Genomic DNA, 14,735 nt, shown 5'->3' on the forward strand with positions numbered 1-14,735 from the left:
AAGATTATCTTGTTAGGTGATTTTAATGGAGTGGCGATACCTGAATTGGACAGAACAAAAAAGAGGAAGCATGATGGAAAATTACCTAAATCGTTCTTTGAACTTACGGAAAATCTGGGGCTAGTAGATGTATGGAGAGTGAAATACCCGACGACGAAACAATTTACCTTTTTTTCAGAACCAAACCAAAGTTCGGGAAGAATTGATCATATGTGGATTTCTAAAGAATTAGTACCCAGGACAACAAAAAGTGAAATAACGCCACGGACATTGTCGGACCACAATCCAGTATTCTTGGAGATGAGAGGGAAAGAACAGAATTCCTTTAGATGGAGAATGAATGAAGAAGTGTTGGAAAATAAAGAAACTGTGGAAAAAGCAAAAGAAATCTTGAAGGATTATTTCCATTGGAACTTGCATAAAGAAACTGGAATAGATATAGTCTGGGATGCAAGTAAAGCAGTAATGAGAGGCTATTTAATACAAAAAAATAGTTATTTAAAGAAAAATAAAGAAAAGAAGAAACAAGAAATTCTGAGACACCTCATGGAGAATGAGAAGAGGCTGATCGACAAACCGTACGATCAGCAAATTAAGAATAATATAAAGATGTTGCAAACACAATTCTCCATGTTGGTGAATCAGGAAATAGAGTGGAAGATAAAGCAGATGAAACAAAAGAATTTTGAATCGGCAAATAAAACAGGGAAATGGTTGGCCTGGCAACTGAGGAAAAGACAAAATCAAAACATAATAAACAAAATTAAAGTTCAGGAAGAAATAATTGAAGACCCAAAAGAAATCAGAAGGGCCTTTCAAAATTATTATAAAAACCTGTATAGTAAAGGAAAAGAAGATGTTAGAAAGATAAATGAATATTTGGAGAAACATAAGTTAAAGCAAATTATGGAAAAAGAGAAGAATATATTGAATGCCTCAATAACTGCACAAGAAATCCAGAATGCGATAAAGAAGATGAAGCAAGGAAAAGCGCCAGGACCGGATGGACTATCGGCAAAATATTATAAAGTACTGAATGGACAGTTGATCCCTGTATTAGTGGAAGTAATGAATAACATACTTCAAGGAGGAAAGACCCCAAACACATGGAAAGAAGCTTATATAACTTTGATACCGAAGCAAGGTTCAGATGGTTTAGATGTAAAAAACTACAGACCAATTTCATTATTGAATAATGACTATAAGCTTTTTGCAGACATAATGGCAACAAGATTGAAAGAGATCTTGAAGGACTTGATCCATAAAGACCAAGCAGGTTTTCTACCTAACCGACAATTAAAAGATAATGTAAGACATATTATAGACGTGATAGAATTCTTGGAGGTTAGGATAGATAAACCTGCGGCGCTGATGTTCATTGATGCAGAGAAAGCTTTTGATAATATATCTTGGCATTTTATGAAAAAGAACCTGGAAAAGATGAAGGTAGGGGGATGTTTCCTGAATGGGATTGAAGCAATATATTCGGAACAAAGAGCAAAATTGATAGTAAATAATATTTTGACAGATGAATTTGAAATCACAAAGGGGACCAGACAGGGATGCCCGCTGTCCCCGTTATTGTTCATTACGGTCTTGGAAGTGCTACTAAACAGAATTAGAGAAAAACAATCCATCAAAGGAATTAAATTAGGTGCGAAAGAATTCAAACTGAAAGCATTTGCAGATGATGTAGTTGTAACTTTAGAGAACCCCAAAGAAAGTGTTGCTGAAGTGATAGAAGTGATTGAAGAATTTGGACAATTGGCAGGATTTAAAATGAATAAACAAAAGACGAAAATGATGATAAAAAATTTTGGTAAAGAAGAGAAGGAAGATTTGCAGCAAAGATATGGTATTGCGATCGTAAATAAGGTACAATACCTTGGAATATGGATGACAACCAAAAATATAAATTTGTTTAATGATAATTATGAATTGGTATGGAAAGAAATAAAGAAAGATTTAGAGATATGGAATAGGAGGAAGTTGTCATTCCTCGGTAGAATTGCAGCTGTAAAGATGAACGTATTGCCCAAAATGTTATTCTTGTTTCAAACAATACCTATTATAAAGGGGACAAGACAATTCAAGGAATGGCAAAAAGATTTACAAAGATTTGTCTGGCAGGGGAAGAAACCAAGAATAAAATATAAAATATTGGTAGACAAGACCGAAAGAGGCGGATTCTCCATGCCAGACTTGAAATTATACTTTGAAGCGTCATGTCTCTGTTGGATAAAAGAATGGATAACATTGGAAAATACGGACTTGTTGGACTTGGAGGGATTTGACAACAGAGCAGGTTGGCATTCATATCTATGGTATGATAAGAAAAAAACCCATAAAGGATTTACGAACCATGTTATAAGAAGATCGTTATTTGAAGTATGGGAAAGAAATAAAGCCTTGTTAGAGACCAAGACGCCATGGTGGATCTCACCAATGGAAGTGATTATAGTGAAAAAAGTGAATATGGAAGGTGAGAGACCAACATATGAAAATTTTCTAAGACAATCGGAACAAGGTTGGAAACTGAAACCGTATGAAGAGGTGAAAGTATATTTGACGAGTTGGTTGCAATATCATCAAATTAATGATGTATTTGTGCAAGATAAAAAAATTGGTTTTGAGGAGAGAAGGTCCAAATTTCAAACAGAGTTGCTAGGGGGCAGAGTGAAATTGTTGTCCAAAATGTATAACTTGCTGGTAGAGTGGTATACTAAAGATGAGTTGACGAAAGAGGTAATGATAAAATGGGCTAAGGATTTTGGGCATAATATTGAATATGATGCGTGGTTGAAATTATGGAACCAAACAATAAAATTTACAGCATGTACTGCTTTGAAAGAGAATGTTTGGAAGATGATGTATAGATGGCACTTAACTCCAGTGAAATTAGCGAAAATGTATAGAATGAGTAATAGAATGTGCTGGAAATGTAATGAAAAGGAAGGGGACTTTTATCATATGTGGTGGAAATGTGAAAAGGTTAAAGGATATTGGGAAATGATATATAACGAACTGAAAAAGATATTTAAATATACTTTTCCCAAAAGACCAGAGGCCTTTCTGTTAGGACTGATAGGCCAAGAGATAACAAGGGAGGATAGTACCCTTTTCTTATATGCGACAACCGCGGCGAGGACATTATTAGCCCAAAAATGGAAAACCCAGGACTTACCGACAATTGGAGACTGGCAGACAAAGATGATTGAATATGCAGAATTAGCGAGACTGACTAGCAGGATTCGAAACCAGAGGGAGACAAGGTTTCTAAGGGATTGGAGTAAATTTGTGGACTATATGGAAATGAACTGTAAAGGTTTAAAGACACTTGCAGGCGTGAAATAAATCCTACGAATTGACCCTAAAGATTAGATACAAAGGAACTGCGAGATAAGAACTGATTAGAAAACCTTTTGAGGGGAGGGAGGGAAGTCAAGCTCGGCGGAGCATGTTTTTTTGGGATGTTTGTATTTTTGAATGTTTGTTTATGTGTTTGTTTGTCTTGTATAATGTTTTAAATGTGTTTATTTTGGAAAATTTAATAAATAATTATTTAAAAAAAAAAAAAAAGAACACAGCACAGATAGTAATCCTGTACAGGGAAAAAATATTAAATTAAAACAGACCTTAAGCTGGAAAAAAAAAAAAAAAGGAGTGCCTGGCGTGCTCTGGTCCATGGGGTCACGAAGAGTCGGACACGACTAAACAACAACAACACACTATATAACACAAAGGGGAAAGGTTTTAGGAAGATGGGGAAATGTCGCCTCCCCAACCAGGGCAGTCTCGAGCAGGTCGCGCGCCCTGGTGCTGAGCGGCGGAGATCGCTCCGGCGCCCCCGCCCTCTCAGGGCACAGCATGGTTTCCGGCAGCATGGTTTCCTACCGGCTCGGCGCCCTGGCGCATCGCGCCACCGGGGGTCTACCTAGAGCCAGCCCTGTCCCCAACCCTTGTGAGTCTCAACTAATGCTGCAGACTATCTGGAACTGTAAATAGATATTAGGACCCAAGTATACAGCAAAACATTTGGTTTTGGGTTTCCACTTTTATGCATATATTAGCATTTCTATTATAAAAAGGTTTTCCAAAATGTTAACACCACACTGTTCCAGTCATATTTTCAGTGCTTAAAAATGTCATAATATCCACTAAGAAAGTACTTTTAAATTTATATTATAATCCTCTTGTGGGCTATGAAGTAGAAACATTGCACTATATACTGTAAACGGGTACAAGGTATACTGCATATTCCCACCTGGTCTAGATAATTCAAAACATGAATATTGAGCCTAGACTTCTTCTTTTTTTCTTGCCTTTATAAGTGACTCCTTAAAAGAAGTACGACATCTACTGAAAACATATCTCAATCAGCAACAATAATTAGGTCCCTGCTGGAGACTATATACAGAACAGAATCCCAGAGAAAAAAAAGATAATTGTATTTTAGGTTTCATAAAATGCACTGTAAAAATACAGCATTCTTGGATAAAAGTAGCAAGCTGATATGAATTCTTTATTCCACTACTGAAAATCACATGGATCTTGAAATCCATAATAAAAATTGTGCCATACTAAATACTTTCTCTTTGGCGAGTTCCTGAAAATTTACAAAAATAGGTGCATTGTTGGTTTCAAAGAAAGGTATTGTTGATATGATGCCATTCATCAAAAGAAATATGCAGGTGAGGCTTTCAATCACGTGGTGCCCTTAATCTGTGAAATAACTTCAACTACCGTACTTTTTTTTTTAACCTTACAATATCCCTGTATGATATGGCAGTATCATTAGCCCCTTACAGTCCAAGAGCCTGTTACAAAAAAGTGCACATTATAAGTTTGGCTGGCTAGGCATTTTATAAAAGTTGTGTCATTTCCAAAACTGTCAGTCTTATGAGCAGTTGCTGGGGGGCATTTTTGGGGTGAGAGCCCAGTAAAAACCTTTTCCAGGGTTCAGCATTCTCAACATTACATAAGAAGTTACTTGGATGAAACAAGCTGTATCTGTTGGGGAACCATGTGCCTAATTATTTTGGATTATTATTATAGATGGGAGGCTAAGACTAATGGACAACACCTTGGCTAAAGAGTTTGTGGCTGAGATGGTATTTGAGAAGTAGCTAAGAATCTCAGCAGTGTGTGCCTATAGTTTCACAGGACTTGACCACATTAACACCTGGAGCATGTGGAAGACTGAGAGCCCATTTCCACTTCCAAAGCAAACTCCACGATTAACTGAGGGGTGGTCTATAGTAGGTGGTTTGTCTCACGGCAGCTGATATATAAAGGGACATACAAGTCCATATCCTTTTTTCAAAGGAATGTACATGCTGGTCTCTGTCATCAGCCCAAGGTCCAAAAGGATTGAATTCTTGCCTCCAAGAAAAAAAAAACATCACAGCTCCCTGTTTTGAATAGTTAAAAATTTATTCTGGTTTAGGAATGGTTCTGTGTTGCTCTTTTAGTCTAAAATGTTTGGATTCTGGTTTAAGAAACACTGCTAAATATGCTGATTGTAAGTCACCTTGGGAAAGCTTTTATGTTGAAAGGCAGCCTATAAGTTGTTAAAGCAAATAAAGATTGAATTTACAGTTGATTCGTAGAATTTAGAGCAGCAAAAGCAGCAACACACACTGGACTCAAACACTATTGTGCCTAATAAAGAACTGTGGTCATCTGATGTGAGGCAATAAAAAAAAGCACACTGCTATGGCTCATTCCATCCCCAGACGTTATGCCAAGCCACTTTCATGCTTCCTCACTTGTTTTGTAAACAAATATTGGGATGATACCTCAAGTCTCACTAACTAATTAACTTTCTCATTTCTGTGAAAAGGTTAAACAGATTGTTTGCTGGAAAATAAAACATATAGCGTGCCTTAATTTCACACTTGCTCATTTTTTATTTTTCCTCTTAGAGACGACTGTAAGCCAATTTTGCGTTGGTCATAAAATGTGAACAGATTTGTGTGTGGGCACTGCTTCCTAAAAATGTTAGAATGTATGAAAGAAGAAAGAAAGAAAGGGTAAATGGTAGCTAAAGTGATTTCAGTTAACAATAATACCAATAACATGGCTAACTTCAAACCTTTGTGTTTAGACAGGTTGTTGTTTTTTAACTTAAAAAAGAAATGGATAACCTTACTTTTATTGCAATGACCTGATTTTTTTTTTATTGGCCTCCACAAAGTCTGGTTGGCTTTGGAAGCTGGCTTCTTCCTTTTTTCCCCGCTTGTAAATTTTCATTTTAAAACCACATAAGAAGAAGGAAACTATGACATCCCCAAATCATTAGTGAAACTGAGATTTTACATATGCCCAATTCATCTAAAGGGCCCTTTTGCTGGAATTCTTGTAAAGCTTCAGTATATTAAACAGCTGACCAGAAATGTTAGACTTTTTGCAACTTTTTAAAATGTAAAATGAAAAGAGAATCATTAAAAAAAATAAAGAGTTTGTGTTGACGTCTTTGAATTAAACATACAACAGACCTAAAGACTGCAACAGGTCCAGCATATTTACTGTAGTTTGGGGAATGCTGAACTATATTCTGTTTAGTTCAAATGTAAGATAACTTCAACGACAAAATAACCATTCTGTCACAGGGCAGTTTCAGATGGGCACCATCAGTTTTGAAAAGTCCAGTGACACTATTTTTGAACTTAAGAATGCCACTGAAATTGCAATTGTCTTATTTTTTCCTTTTTGTAGGTTCAATCCATGTCAATGATGTGTGCGCTATCATTATCCTACAGTACAGAAGTTGTGGCTTGTCTGAGAACCTGTGGTGGAATGTTCTTGAATATGTTTTAGAACTATATTTGACGCAGAATCCTGCACTGCACCTAACTGCAAAGTTCCTTGAGCATTTCATTTGCACATCATAGCAGTGATAACCAGCCAGAGATGCTTTGACTGGAATCAAACTGGAGGGGGAGCCAGAGTGGTGTCCTGCAGATGCTGTTAGACTGCAACTCTCATTAGGAGAGGAAACTGAATAGTTGGCTACCCTGCCCTAGAATGACCACATTTGGGAGGGATGCATACAGTACAGAGGATTCTTCCATTTGAAACCTGTAGTCCTTTCCACCTACATAGTCTTCCACGTGTATCTATCAATATTATCTAGCATACACAGGTTACAGCGGAGGAGGAAAGTGCAATTATTGCTCTCAAATGAGCATGACAATGACCTGTGTCTTGTAAGCAAGAACTCTTGAAAAAAAAATGATACTTAATGGCAAACCTTGATTTTAATGTCATTCTATAAGGCTAAGATGCATCAGGGGATGTGTTTCAGAAGAGCATCTGGTCTCACCAAAAGAAAAATATATATTTTTATTACTCAGACGATCATTTGACCATGGGGAAAGAGCTGGAGTTTGGGATTCCAATGGGTGCCTGATGAGCATAATGTTTGAGGTTTGGATGGGGGCCTAATTGGCTTGTGAAAAATGAACGGGGTGAATTTTGGGGTAATAATAATAATAATAATAATAATAATTCTACCCTGCTCATCTGGCTGGATTTCCCCAGCCACTCTGGGCGGCTTTCAACAGAACAATAAAAACAACATAAAACTTCAAACATTAAAAACTTCCCTGCTTTCAGATGTCTTGGATGGATGTGTATTTGGCCTTGCTTAAAGGAGAAGGGTGATTTTGGGGGCTAGGATGGAGTTTAGACTGATGTCTGGTCTAATGTAGTACAGTGGTACCTTGGTTTTCGAATGTGTTCATTGATGAACATTTTGGTTTTCGAACGCCGTAAACCCGTAAGTAAATGCTTTGGGTTCTGAACACGCCTTGGAAGCAGAACATGCCACGCAGCTTCCACTGAGTGCAAGATCCTGAGGCCTAGCTGTTGGCTATTGAGTTTTCAGTTTTTGAACATTTCAGAACTCGGTCTTCCGGAATGGATTACATTTGAAAACCGAGGTACCACTGTATAGGTATCCTACATAGTGCATAAGAAAATGATATTTTTTCTGGTTGGCAAAATGACGGCTTTCCATTGTTCGAAAGAGTGGGGTAAATCTTGATTTGGTATATGAATAGGAAATCCAGTTTTGGACAAAGGATTAGAGTGACATCTTTAGCTCAGATGAGGTTTAGAAGTAAGTCTCACTTTGCTCAGTGGGCTTAACTCCCAAGCAGAAGTGCACTGGACTGCAACTTTATGAAATAATCTGTTTCTGAAATAAACTGTTAATGTATTCAGTAAGCTATACTGTAGCAACAGCACTGATTATAAGAATGCTGCTAGCTGTTTTGAATTGATTAGGAAAAAATGGGATGTACCATCACTACTACCACAGATAGATAATGTAGATATGTAGGGCCATTATAAAATGTCTTTGTTCTTTCCCGCCAAAATGATTCCATAAAGTAGGGACTGTGCAAAGTGTTGTGAGGCAATTCCTGACTGCGCTAGGCTACTGGCGGGCTACTGAGGTCTGCTATCTGCACTGGATCTTTAAACTCTTCTAAGGCCCAGTATGTGATTTGGATCTACAAAGCCCTTAATGTATGAAAGTCAACAGTGCTTAGGGACCGTCTCCTTCATGATCTGCAAAATCAGAAAGTTCTTGAGTTTTCCACATGTTTGTAAAGTTAGGAAAGTTCCACAACTATGGAGCAGCCAGTGAGAAGTAACTGGACTCAAATAATTTTAAAAAGGGCTTCCGCCTATCTTTGCTAAACAGTGTTTCATATGTTTTTATTATATACCATTTTACAATGAGTTTTCATCTTGTTTTTTAATTTATTTGTTGCACTTGTGTTTTTAGATTTCTATTATTATTTTATGTGTAAATCACCTTAGAGACAGTGGTTTAGAAGGCGATTAATAAATTAAGTGTAATAATAACAATAATATTCAGCATTTGCTCCTGAGTCTTCCATATAGCTAAACAAATGAATAATATGGTCTGGATATGAATGAAAATAAATTCATTAAAAGTTAGTTCCTACAGATCAGAGTCTGTCTGTATGAATAATTCATATGTCCTGAAAAATCCCATAATCTGAGTGAAGAGGTCTTTGTTTGGACAGTATGGGTTGATGCTAGGAAACCTGGGAGAATATGTTTCAGTATATATACCGATACCCCACAACTGCAGTATTGTACTCACAATCAGGTGACCCTGTGTGTGCGTGCAGGTTTCTTGCTGAATGTGATGAATGGATGAGAGCTGGGCTCAAAGATGGGACAGTTTCAAAGTTCAGGCAGGGAAGGCCTGACTTGGCGCTGTATGCACCCGTCTGCGTAATCTCATTCTCCTCAGGCTCTTTCTGTTTTTCAGCTGTCTTGGGTTTCTTCCTGAAAACAAACAAAGAGACCTTTGAAGGAACTTGTTGCATATGCAGGAAACGGCATTTTTAGAATTGTTAAAAGAAAACTCATTTTGGTGGCTAACTTAAAGGGAGGAATCCTCTTCTGAATACTTCTTATTTGGAAAGATGCCAGTTCTCGTATTTACTCAGATACAATGATCAATGTATCATATTAAAAACATGCCATTCAAAAACATGTAATAGTATTTTTGAGGAGTTCACAGAAGGACAAGCCTGCTCCACTGGTTTAGGTTATTCAGATACTACTGAAAGCCAGTGGCCTAAAGAAATAAAATCCTATTATTATTATTATTATTATTATTATTATTATTATTATTATTATTTTAAATCACAGCATGGCAATAGCCATAATAGTTATTATTACCAACCAAAATGTCTCAAAATAGTGAGCATGAAACCTGCTCAGAGAACTTGCTAGTCCCTGCCTTTCTTGAAGCTGTTAAGAAAAAAACCCATTTGCTTCCACTTAGGAACTGGTCACACTGGGAATCAAATGGGCCATAAAAGGTGAAATAGACAACAGCAGCTAATCCAGGAGAAAATAGAGTAAGTATGGACTCAGAGTATAAAGGCACAGTGGTGCAAAGGATGATTCTTGCACCTTTAATAGTTGCATAAAAGGAAGAATATTAGCAGGTGCAGTTTTTCTCACTCCTACGTAAGTGGTGCCTGCCAAAGGTTCCACTTCACACAATTGTGAAAAGTACAGAAGCTCTATCTGCTTTTGCATATGATATTGCAAATTGCAAAGCCATTGCACATTGGTGAACAAAAAATGCTAGTTCATATTACACAGTGGTACATGAAGTAGGGGTTTGAAGCCAATCCTCTGTCCAGGTGCTAAAAATGCTTCTTATTGCACACAATTTGCCATGCTTATGTACACCAGAAATCTTCATTAAACTGATCACACCTAGATGAAGATGTATAGGAGCAAATATAGGCAACAAACATGTAGTTCAGTTGTTTTTACTAGTGCAGAGCAGTGTTGAGGAACATATGACCCTGGGGATGAAGAGAGTTGGAGTCAAATAACATTGGGAGGGCAACAGGTTCCCCACCACAGTTAGAGCTCATTGCACTGTCACACATGCACCCTATCCTTTCTCAAATGGCAAAAACATCGCTAAAGATGCAGTCAAGGCCATCACTGAGTTTCTTGGTTGGACTTCAAATTACCTTCCATTCTCTTTGAATTTTGGATAAAATTATTTCCCTGCAAGTGATTTCTAAAGTGTAGCATAATTCTTTATATTTTAAAAAATAAATTATGCTGAAGCAGAAGGTGCTTGATACCAAGATCAGTAAAATGGCATCTCTGCTTTATGTGTCACTCTCAAGTCTGCTCATGGGACACTCTGAAACCTGCTCAGAGAACTTGCTAGTCCCCGCCTTTCTTGAAGCTGTTAAGAAAACCCCCCCACTTCCTTCCACTCAGGAACTGGCCACACTGGGAATCAAATGGGCCATAAAAGGTGAAATAGTCAACAGCAGCTATTCCAGGAGAAAACAGAGTAAGTACAAAGGCACAGTGGTGCAAAGGATGAAAGATTATTGCATCTTTAATAGTTGCATAAAATGAAGAATATTACAGGTGCAGTTTTTCTCACTTCTACATAAGTGGTGCCTGCCAAAGGTTCCACTTCACACAATTGTGAAAAGTACAGAAGCTCTATCTACTTTTGCATAAAGGTAAAGGTAAAGGTAAAGGGACCCCTGACCATTAGGTCCAGTCGTGACCGACTCTGGGGTTGCGGCGCTCATCTTGCATTATTGGCCGAGGGAGCCGGCGTACAGCTTCCAGGTCATGTGGCCAGCATGACAAAGCCGCTTCTGGCGAACCAGAGCAGCACATGGAAACGCCGTTTACCTTCCCGCTGGAGATGTACCTATTTATCTACTTGCACTTTGACGTGCTTTCGAACTGCTAGGTTGGCAGGAGCTGGGACCGAGCAACAGGAGCTCACCCTGTCACAGGGATTCGAACCGCCGCCCTTCTGATGGGCAAGCCCTAGGCTCTGTGGTTTAACCCACAGCGCCAGCCGCGTCCCACTTTTGCATATGATACTGCAAATTGCAAAGCCATTGAACATTGGTGGAACAAAAAATGCTAGTTCATATTACACAGTGGTACAGTAGGGGTCTGAAGCCAATCCTCTGTCCAGGTGCTAAAATTTCTTCTTATTGCACACAATTTGCCATGCTTATGTAAGGAAGTAGACATAGAGAGCCCAAGTAGTTTCCATGGCAATCCACATAGTATGATGCTACACTTGAGAACTGGGATGAAGAAGGCTATTCCAGTACAGCACAATATAACCTTGTATTTTAGTGGTCTGCATTGATGTATTTCCAATGCAATCAATTAAAACAACACTCCTTCCAACATATATTACTATATTTTAAAAATAGACAAGATAAAAATAGACAAGATAAAGAACATTTTTACTAATAAATATGAAATTTATTGTCAATAGTTGCCAATTAATTCAGTGGGTTGTTGGTTGCACTTATAATTCTTTAAGGAAAAATGGAATTTTTTTTTGTTTCTACAAACTCCACCTTTACATTAGTGAAAATGTGATACTGTACCATTCTCTCATTATTATTATTTTAACATCAGAGTAAATACCACTGCTAGAATTGTACATCATTAACAATTGGTGCAACAGAGTGGTTCTTACAACTACTATCCACCCTCCAATAACAGCTTGGAGGGAAAAATATTATACATATTCTATTACTATAATCAATCTAATTACTCCAAAGCTACTACTATTATTAACTGATTGCACCTCTGAAGAACAGTTCATATTATCTTTGTTCTGCAGCAGGAAACAAAGCCAGCTGGACACTATGGGTTGGTTCAGACCTAATGGGAAAACATGGCTTCCCTGCTATGCAAACAAGCCTACATGAACCTCAAGCTTGCACACTAACCTCTCCTCTCTCCTTTTGTGACCACAAAGAGGAGACTGGAATTTTAAGCTCCCATTTCTAAACATACCACAGCTTCCTCTTATGTCTGAACTCACTTCAGCTTCTTTAAACTGTGGTTTCTGAGCTGCCTGGATATGAAACTATGGTTTTATCCTGGCTTGTTTCAAGAAACCACAGCTCCCTTAGTTGAGATTGTTACGCAGCACACTTTTGAGAGTGAATCTGTGAGCATGGGAAAGGTGACCATCAGTTTATTTATTTATTGCTCTGACACGTTTTTGATTACCACCACTAGGTCATTGGACCAAGCTGAATGGAGTGAATTTTAATAACATATTTTCACAGATGCAATGGTGAATGTGGCTTGCTTAAAAGAGAACATTAGGGACTGAAATAAGTTGTTGCCTACTGGTTTGAAAAGGAATAAGCAGCTGTGGTCACTGGGAGCTGTGGCTACCAGTACGTTTCCGAGCAAAATTCAAAGCGTTGGTGCTGACCTTTAAAGCCCTAAACGGCCTCGGTCCAGTATACCTGAAGGAGCATTTTCACCCCCATCGTTCTGCCCAGACACTGAGGTCCAGTGCCGAGAGCTTTCTGGCAGTTCCCTCGCTGCGAGAAGCCAAGTTACAGAGAACCAGGCAGAGGGCCTTCTCGGTAGTGGCTCCCGCCCTGTGGAACACCCTCCCACCAGATGTCAAAGAAAAAAAAAACAACTACCAGACTTTTAGAGGACATCTGAAGGCAGCCCTGTTTAGGGAAGCTTTTAATGTTTAATAGATTATTGCATTTTAATACTTCTGTTGGAAGCCGCCCAGAGTGTCTGGGGAAACCCAACCAGATGGGTTATTACTACTACTTATTTTAAGTCAGTAGCATATAGGGAATATAGATTCTTTGAACTTATAAGCTAAACGGGACAGAGGTTTATTATCAATATAGGGTACTCTTAGGGTATTAAAAAATTATAATTAATAGTAACTTTTCAAGACTGAGGATGCAAACCAAAAACCCCTTTGTGTTGGCCTGCAAAAAAAAATCTTTCTGAATAAATCTGTGGAACTTAGCAGGTGAATACTCAGTGTTTAATTTCTTGGGCACGGGCATCTTACCAGTTTGTGTGCTTCCTTAAGAAATAAAGCACCAGCTGTTTTTACTGTTGAATAGTTATTGATTTTTCATATTCACACCTGCTGCCCCACCCCCAACAGAACTGGGTCATCTAGCTAGGGACACTTTAAGAGAGTCCCCGTGCTTCTAATGGAAGCGACAAGACAAGACTGATTTAAAGCACTTGGTTGCAGAGATCAGGAAGTGAAAAGGGAAGCAGGAGAAGCCTTCTAAAAACTTTTATGAGTCTTCTCCTTTAAGACCAGAGCAAGATCGAGTACTTAAAAGCTAAGGGGCAGTCTACACTAGCCATACTGGCTTGGGTTGATGAAAGCTGGAATCTAACAACACCAGGAGGGCCAAATGTTCCTCACTGCTAAGTAGCCTGGTGGAGAAGGAATTGATCCCTTCATCCATTATCTGCCAGTATGCTTAGTTTCCCATGGACCTTTTCCCCCTCAACAGCTGCTCAGATATACAATGGTGTCGCGGTCACTCTGACCTGCACATCACCCCCGGACGTTTGACGGTCTATTGGTGATGTGTCAGCGACAAAATAAATACCTCCTCAAAACACCACAGACCAGGATAAGGTAAAATAAAACGAAGTTGCTTTATTGTGTGTTCATAAGCTTAATGGTTGCAGTCCAAATCTTAGGTTGTTCCAAATTTCAGATGTTTCCTATACCGGCCTATTACCTCTAATTATAAATTACCAGCCTATTACTGCTAAAGTCAACTAAATAAATATTTGTAAATAATCCCTCAACTCTGTATCCTGTCTGACTAAAATCACCACCTATTCTCCTCCTCAATATATTAAACCAGCTCTCTCTGCAAATAACCAACCAACTCCTAACTCAACACCAACTCCCTTCAACTCCTCTTATCTCTCTTTATCTCCTTTTTTCTCTCCCTCCTGTCTGCCTGCTTCCCCTTATATATCCCTGCTTCTGCCTGGAGAGCTCCCGTTGGCCGTTTACCTCCCTGGCAACTTAACTCTTTCTAAGCCCCTAGAGGTGAAACGCCACAAATGGGTTGGTGGAAAAGGGATGGAACAATCTATCCTTACTCAGTCAGGTTTGCCTTTCTCAGTGTTGAGCATGGAAACCAGCAAGCAGGCAGAGAAGAGACAGCAGTCCATCCCTTTTCCACCAACGCACACGCTCAGTAATTCCACAAACTCTCGGTGGAATTCCTTGTCACCTATGGGACCCAGATGAGTATTCAAATAAATGTGTGACAAAAGCCTCCCCCCCTTTTCCTGTGCCATTTTGAAGTTGTTACACATGCCATGTTATCACTTTTTGTTTTAAAATCTGTTCT

General features: G+C 38.6%; 2 protein-coding genes across 29 annotated transcripts in view; one reads left to right on the forward strand and one right to left on the reverse strand.

Moving 5' to 3' along the window:
- QTRT2 (queuine tRNA-ribosyltransferase accessory subunit 2) overlaps positions 1-14,735 on the forward strand; it is a 179,659-nt gene that overhangs the window by 128,348 nt on the left and 36,576 nt on the right. The gene's annotated exons all lie outside the window — the stretch shown is intronic.
- The window catches only part of ZBTB20 (zinc finger and BTB domain containing 20), a 520,201-nt gene that overhangs the window by 42,240 nt on the left and 463,226 nt on the right, over positions 1-14,735 (reverse strand). For all 28 annotated transcript variants that reach the window (XM_035115408.3, XM_088668206.1, XM_035115410.3 and 25 more), the window contains one exon: positions 9,140-9,327. In XM_035115408.3, coding sequence (XP_034971299.1) covers positions 9,140-9,327 — 188 coding nt within the window. The remainder of the gene's footprint in view (positions 1-9,139; positions 9,328-14,735) is intronic.

This window comes from Zootoca vivipara, chromosome 4 (genome assembly GCF_965207765.1).
Source record: "Zootoca vivipara chromosome 4, rZooViv2.hap1.1, whole genome shotgun sequence".
NCBI classification, from domain to species: domain Eukaryota; kingdom Metazoa; phylum Chordata; class Lepidosauria; order Squamata; family Lacertidae; genus Zootoca; species Zootoca vivipara.